This window comes from Octopus bimaculoides, chromosome 23, assembly GCF_001194135.2.
Source record: "Octopus bimaculoides isolate UCB-OBI-ISO-001 chromosome 23, ASM119413v2, whole genome shotgun sequence".
In the NCBI taxonomy this organism is placed as follows: Eukaryota; Metazoa; Mollusca; class Cephalopoda; order Octopoda; family Octopodidae; genus Octopus; species Octopus bimaculoides.
Genome location: NC_069003.1, coordinates 31397694 through 31405963, shown reverse-complemented (window position 1 = coordinate 31405963; position 8270 = coordinate 31397694). Strand labels below are relative to the sequence as shown.

General features: G+C 34.7%; 1 protein-coding gene across 1 annotated transcript in view; it reads right to left on the bottom strand.

Annotated features, from left to right (window-relative positions):
• LOC106870407 (venom phosphodiesterase 2) overlaps positions 1-8270 on the bottom strand; it is a 93319-nt gene that overhangs the window by 38412 nt on the left and 46637 nt on the right. Inside the window, exons 7-10 of the mRNA XM_052976061.1 lie at positions 7042-7111; positions 6866-6899; positions 6157-6295; positions 535-643 (exon numbers count right to left, since the gene is read on the bottom strand). Coding sequence (XP_052832021.1) covers positions 535-643; positions 6157-6295; positions 6866-6899; positions 7042-7111 — 352 coding nt within the window. The remainder of the gene's footprint in view (positions 1-534; positions 644-6156; positions 6296-6865; positions 6900-7041; positions 7112-8270) is intronic.

Genomic DNA, 8270 nt, shown 5'->3' with positions numbered 1-8270 from the left:
TGAGGATAAGAATAAACCTTCTTTTCTATAATGTTATTCAATAAAGCCACCTTCAGCTCCAACAACTGCTTCTATATGAGATCTAAATCATCCACATGCTCGAATCAAGTGATCCTGGTTCACTTTGGACATTACTCTGACCATGGCAGCTTTCAAAGAATCTTTGGTGTTATGGGCATATTCGTTGACCTCTCTCTCAACAACACTCCACATGTAATAGTCCAATGGATTGAGATCTGGGGAATTAGGAGGTCAAAATGTAAATTGTTGAAATGATTTACCCTTTTACTCTTTTACTTGCTTCAGTCATTTGACTGTGGCCATGCTGGAGCACCGCCTTTAGTCAAGAAAATCAACCCCAGGACTTATTCTTTGTAAGCCTAGTACTTATTCTATCGGTCTCTTTTGCTGAACTGCTTTCTTATCTGTTACTTACATGTGTGTGTGTGTGTGTGTGTGTAAAAGAGATGAGGAATTGGTCTGACACTAATAATAATTATCATTAATATGAAAGCAAGATAAACAACTTCCTACCGTGATCGGATACTATTATGATGTTTACTGAAGAGTGACGCAGCAAAGACCGAAGTTGATTCATGAGAACTTGTAGGGTGTCATCAATATCTTTTATTGCATCATTAACCTTGAAATAAAATAAAATGAATACTTCAAAGATACATATACACGTACGAACACACTCACACACATAACTTTTACTTGTTTCACTCATTGGATGGCAGCCATATCACCTTGAAGGGTTTAGTTAAACAAATTAACCCCAGTATTTATTTTCTTTATATCTCTCTCTCTCTCTATCTATCTGTCTGTCTGTCTGTCTGTCTGTCTGTCTGTCTGTCTGTCTGTCTGTCTGTCTGTCTATCTGTCTGTCTATCTGTTTATCTATCTATCTATCTATCTATCTATCTATCTATCTATCTATCTAACTATCTATCCAATTTCATTTGGTGATAGAATGGTTAAAGTTTAAAGAGCTTCTTGTGTTATATATCTAAATGGTTGCAATTTCTAGTCTGAGAATGGACGGACTGTGGTGGTTGAATTTGCTATGTCGTATGATATTCTCTAACAAAGCTATGAAACTAAGCTGATTGCAAGAACGACTTGTTACAGAACATACAAAATGACAGACAAGCCTCATGAATACATTCAATAACGGTACAAAAGATTTAATAATTGTTCTACAATAACTGCATCATTGAAGAAAGAAAACTTAAAGGACAAAGTTGGATTAATTGCAGCTTATTGTCCATCACAGTTAACCATAAACAGTGGGAGAAATTTTGATAATACCTTCTTTCAAAGAATTTATTTCAACACTTATACATCAAGATCCAACTGAATTTATAAAAAACATTAGCTCCTAGCAATAATATAGTATAGCAATGTATTGATGAAATGACTGTTAACATTGAGAATCAATTCATAGCTATTCTTCAAAAACTCTCTATGCTCTGTGTAGTTGAATGAGTCTACCTTTGCAGAAAATAAAGCTTTATTAATGGCAATGTCCTTTGATGAAAGCAATTCATTGTAAGAAGAAATGCTATTAACTTTAAATCTTTGAAATTTTAAAACAAAAAGATTTTCAATGTTTACTGCAAATAATAATAATAATAATAATTCAAGCATATTTGAACTGGTCCCGAGTTTCTGTTCATACACATCATTGCTTAGTGCTGTCACCCTGTATCTTATTCATGGTGAACCACTGAATAGTGCAACCAACCATCGAACAAGAATGGGAATATCGTAAGTGGGACCTGTCTCTTGTATCAGTATGCAGCATTTGCCTTTCTGGTCTCTGTTGCTGAAGAGGAGATAATTACTCCAAAATGTCTGTGTCCAACAGTCTGGTTAGGGAGTGCTGTTGACTGAATTGGTACATTTACACCAATTGGTCTACAGTGAGAAATTTTCTCTATGACAAAACACAGTGAGTGGCTTTCTCTAGGGTTCGAATATGCCCAAGCATATTTGAACTGGTAACAAGTTTGTATTTCATACACAGCACTGCTTAGAATAGTCACACTGTAATAATCTACTATAATAATACTCTTGTGTTTTTCCCCATCACAACATATGAATGAGAAAGGAATGGGTGATAGATGAATAAGGAAGAAAGGGGTGATAGGAAACTAGTAGTGGGATGATAGAAATTCTCAGAACCAGAACCATGCGGTTGGGAAACAGACTTCTTACCACGCAATCATGCTTTCTTCCTTGTTCCTTGATTTTAAATTTCAAACTTCAAATCCTGCCAAAAACCATTTAGAAATGATTATCTCCCTTACACAAATTGGCCACCAGGAGACACTATGTATTTCAGTACAAGTATTCTTGTATCACTAAATTATAATAATCATGGTTATAAATAACGAATATAATAAAATAACGTACAAGAAATGATAGGATGTTTTGACAGCTGCATCAAGATAATAATGACCAATTGATTAGGCCACTATTAGAAGTTTGATGGCTGTCAAAATGGGAGGCACATAATTGCGACATTTTGTTAAATTATATAACAGCAGAATAGAGTCTTTTTGATTTTTTTTTTTTATAAATGAAAATGATGTTGGACTCTGTCATTAGTTAAAAACAATGTAATCAGTTAAAATAAAGTACCAGCGACTTAATTATTTTTTTTGATTTGTACATTTTACTTAGAACATATTTTTTCTTGAAGAAAAGAAATGTTAAAAATATAAGAGATTAAATTATTGAGAAAAAGCCAGAATAACTATGTCACCAAGGAAACATAAAAGGAAAAGAGGTGGGGGTAATTAAGCAGTAGAAGATGGTGGGGACAAAGTAACAAGTTGTGGACCCTAGAACAAACAGCATGTTTACCCACACCTCAGTGATATGATAGCAAATGCATTGCCATGGAGAATGCCCTGTGACATCCAGTGCAATGGCCACTCCACCTCGCAGGGCTCATTTCTCAGATGGGTCACTGGAATCTTGATTTTGCAGGGATGGTTGCATGGTAAGAAACTTGCTTTTCGACTGTATGGTTTCGGGTTCAGTCCCATTGCATGGCACCTGGTACTTATTTTATTGACCCCAAAAGGATGAAAGGCAAAGTCGACCTCAGCAGAATTTGAACTCAGAACCTGAAGATAGATGAAATGCCACTAAGCATTTCATTCGGCATGCTAACAGTTCTGCCAGTTTGCCACTTTTGGAGCCATTATTAAGATTTATTTCTCCTTTTGCTTTATGGAACTAGATTTATTCAGAATATTTACCTTCTGCTTGCTCTCACTACATAGCTTGTCTCCTCCACCTCCTCCTCTTCCAACTTCTCCCTCTTTCCAGCATCTGACATGGTCTAAATCACCTCAAATGGCAACAGATAAAACTGGCTGCAGATCAGACAAACGTAAGCTTAACTTTTGCAACAGTGGTAGATTTTTTCTTTCTTTTGTTTTTGGAACGAATACACTTTTTTGAATGTTTTTATTGTTAACTCTTCATTCCTTAATCAGATTTATATTCTCGAACAAACAAACAAACAAACAAACAAACAAAAATTAAAAAAAAAGCAGCTCTGACATATAATTGTGGACATGATGACACATGTCTGAGAAGAGAACAACTGCAAATAAAATAACGGGTAGTCTCAAGAGAGATCATAAAGGATTCAAAAATAACGTGTAGACATTTACTTGTTATATAAATGTTATATAAATGTAGTATTTTAAACAACGGAATATATAAATTTCATATGAGCTGATTCACAATTTCTGTAAATGGAATATTACGCACAATGTGCTTCAGAGAACAAAGAAACCTAATAAACAGTTTTTTTTATTATTTTCCATTTTTTTCCTTCTTATTCTGGTTATTTTTGTTTTCTCTTTAATATTAATATGTTTTTGTCATTTTTTGTTTATTTGCTGTGACAATGTGTTAAGGACTATTCATTAATAGTTTTATTCTTATTGATTGGATGGCGCTAGATACAGAAACGAAATGTAATGCTGAAGCAGTAATGAAAAATTAGGTGAAGTAGATAATCTTTAATGGGTTTTGTTTAAACGAAGCTTTTGAAATGAAAATAATACTGAGTGACTTTTATTTGTTTTCTTTTTAAATGGATTTGTCATTAAGAAAAAGGGTAGCACTCATTACCCTCTTCAGGGCCTCTGGAAATGGAAGGAAGAATTTAACTGCAGACACTTGCCCAAGGTTCCATGAAGTGGGACTGAATCCAGAACCATGTGGTTGGTAAGCAAGCTACTTGCCACACAGCCACTCCTGCACCTTTACATGCATACATACATACATACATATATATATATATATATATATATATATATACACACACACACACACATATATAAATATCATCATCATCATTTAACGACCGCCTTCCATGCAGGCTTGTATATATACACACACATATATATATCCTTTCTTTGAAATAGGTATGATTTAAGAGAGGTTTAACTGTGGTTTCTAACCAGTTAAGTAGTGACGTACAATTTCTTTCATCCTGTCAGCTTTTCTGCTCTTGATTCGAGTAAAGAAATATCATCCTTTGTGTCGGAATACATGCAATCCATAAGCAGTAAAAGCATTAGTCACTTTCCTTTTGTTGACATAAGTATAACATTAGTCGTTTAGCTTCTTCATAATGCTACCAATTTTCTCATATCCTTTTCTAAGAAATACATAACGGTAACGGCAATGGAAATAACTTCTTGAAATTATTCTTTTCCAAAATAATCTGGTTTCAACCATATTAAATATTTGCCGCTTAATATATTCTGCTTCTTCAAATATTTTCTTAACAACGAAAAATAAGATACTTTTCTGTACTTTATTTGCTAGTACTGGATGACTGAATAATTAAAAAAAAATTATGCAGCTGAATTGTATTCTCAAGTTGTTTTAAACCAGCCAGCACTTACATGAAATGTTTTTCAATATTGCTTTGGCTATTATTATTTTTCACATACTTAAACTTTTTGGCTTGTATTGTAGCTCTAAAAAGAGAAATGCAGTTTTGATTATAGTCCACAATTCACTTGAGCTCTTCCAATATTATCATAGCAGTTCTATTTTTTGTTGTAGTTTGCAAACTAAAAATAATATATTTTTTTCTCTCGTTTCCACACCAAGTTTTCTTTGTGTGTGTGCATGTTTTCATACAGTCGATCCATTCACTTCAAGATGTCTGTCAATTTTTGAGTGGCTTCCTCCATGTGGATGATGTTTTGTTACTTCTGTTGCTCAGCAGTAGAAATATTTGTGGTTTATAGATGTGGCATAGGGACAGGGCAGGTGGCTGTGTGGCTAAATAGCTTACTTCTCAAAAATGTGGTCTTAGGTTCACTCCTACAGCATACCACCTTGTGAAATATCTTCTACTTTAGCCCCAAGCCAACCACAGCCTTGTAAGTGGATTTGATAGAGGGAAACTGAAAGAAGCCCATCACTTATATATTATAAGTGCAGGTATGGCTATGTGGTAAGAAGTTTGCTTCTGAATTACATGGTTCCGGGATCAGTCCCCCTGCATGGCACCTTGGGCAAGTGTCTTCTACAATAGCCTTGTGAGTGAATTTGGTAGATGGAAACTAAAAGAAGCCCATTGTATGTATGTGTGTGTGTGCGTATGTGTGTGTGCATGTGTGCGTATGTGTGTGTGCATGTGTGTTTGTTCCCTGCCAGTGCTTAGCAACTGGTGTTTGTTTGTTTACACCCCTGTAACATAGCAGTTCAGTAAAAGAGAACCATGGTGTAAGTATCAGGCCTTAAAAAAAAAGTCCTGGGGTCGAGTCAGTCATCTAAAAATTCAGCAAGGCAGTGCCCCAGCATGGTCACAGTCTAATGACTGAAACAAGTAAAAGATAAAAAAGATATATGTGTGTGTGTGTGTATGTGTGTATGTGTGTGTGTGTGTGTGTGTGTGTGTGAAGCAGTGGGATGAAGAAGGACTGATCTATGACATGTTTTCAACTAGTAAGATAGTGAATGGTCCAATGAGCTGACATGAGAGGAAGGAGGGGGCAGATGTGGTGGGTGGGGGTGGATACTGTGAACTATATGAAAATCAAATCATCCAAATACCAAATATTTAAGTAAACAACAATGCCAAAGAAATAAAATAAAATTCCAACTTACCAAAGGACTGTCTGGACCATAGGTTTCACTGACCCTCACCAAATCATCAATGTACCAAGTGATGAGGTGAGGTTGGACAACAGGTGGGAATTTTAACTGTTGCACAATATACCTCATAGCTAATTTCTTTGGAAGAGATCTAGTAATAATAAATAATAATAATGATAATAATAATAATAATAATAATAATAATAATAATAATAATAATAATAATGATGATGATGATGATGATGATAATAAAAATAATAATAATAATAATAATAATAATAATAATAATTATAATAATAATAATAATGATGATGATGATAACAAGAAGAACCCCTTCGATCATGAATGACCATGGGATTGAACCTAGAAAGTTACCCTCCGAGTCACAAGTCCGGCGAAGTTGTTTATGGAAGGCTGGCAGTCACCCATGCATACCATTAAATGGGAGAATGTTTATGATAGAATACCACACCCATCTTTTTACAAATTCATTTGAAAAGAGCGCTTTCCTCTCCACTAGTAAGAACTCAAAGAATCTCATTAAAGATCAAATCCCTTTGCCCATTTTTTTGCATTCAAAAGTATATGATTAACATGCATAAGGAAACTAGATCCTTTATCAAGTGATTAGACTGAATAGTTATTCTTCAAGAATACTAATAGAAAATACCTTAAAATTATCAAAAATATTTCGAAATACATCTTTGAAAACTGAACTTACTTTTCTCTGTCTGGACACTTCTCTGGAATTACACCTGTAATATATGAAGAAAAGTAAAGGAAAAGAGAAAAATGGGGAAAGGAAAAGAAAAAAAAGGTATATTTCTAATTCAAAAAACTCTCTTGCAAACCAGAAAACAAAACGATATTGATTTAGTTTGGTTTATTTCTTCTTACCTGAAATGTTGACTTTTGCACCTGGCCATCCAAAAGAGATTGCTTTCTTTTGGCCTACTTTTACCCAAATCTGAATAGCAACAACAACAACAAATAAGTTTAAGGCATAAAATAAAATGTAAGATTTTAAATGGAGAATAAAAAATTTACAAGACAAGATTTTTCTTGAAAATTCTCTTAAATCTTAAAAAATATAAGAATTTCTGTTGTGATACATATCTGTTGTCTTTTACTCGTTTCAGCCATGCTGGAGCACCACCTTTAGTTGACGAAATTGATTCTAGGACTTATTCTTTGTAAGCCTTATTCTATCAGTCTCTTTTGCTGAACTGCTAGGTTATGGGAAACGTCTGAACCACCTGTACACTTGTGTGCAGCTGATACATTCCTCTCCATATACTTTCTGTAACTTTGTATATGCCTCTGAGCAGGTGTCACCACGACAACTTTCTCTGTCATGGTCAATGCAACGATCACACACTACACACGTTCCTTCCAAGCACAGCTGTAAACAACAGAAGTGAGCTAGAATGTTAAAAATTAGTGTGCATGCACAGCAGAGTTCAAGGTCAATCTCTGCTAAGCAGTTTCACCCCGTGTGCTTTAGACATTGTATGAGTGTGATTTAAATAACTATCAAAAGGAAATTGCGTCAGCTCAACATATGATCTGAGATCAAGTCACGTGACAATCAAGTAGAGATCAGAAACTATTGTTTCTTTATAGTCTATGACGAATATAAAAAAAAGCTCCATAAATATATGTAGTATAAGTATCTATAGTTTGCTTTTTATGACAGAACGAAAATATTATTGTTTTATTAACTCACAATATAACAGGAAATTTATTTCAGAATCAAAAATAATAGCTAGCTGTAAAATCTCAAGAAGAGATCAGAATAGTAACTATAATAAAAGTAAAGTCAGTTGCCACATCAAAGTGGCAGTTTCATGTTAATACTAATTTAACACCAGGTAGATTTTTTGCCAGCTAGGCATAGGAGTGGCTGCGTGGTAAGTAGCTTGCTTACCAGCCACAGGATTCCGGGTTCAGTCCCACTGCGTGGCACCTTGGGAAAGTGTCTTCTGCTATAGCCTCGGGCCGACCAAAGCCTTGTGAGTGGATTTGGTAGATGGAAACTAAAAGAAGCCCGTTGTATATATGTACTTATTTCATCAACCTCGAAATGATGAAAGGCAAAGTTAACCTCAGCAGAATTTGAACTCAGA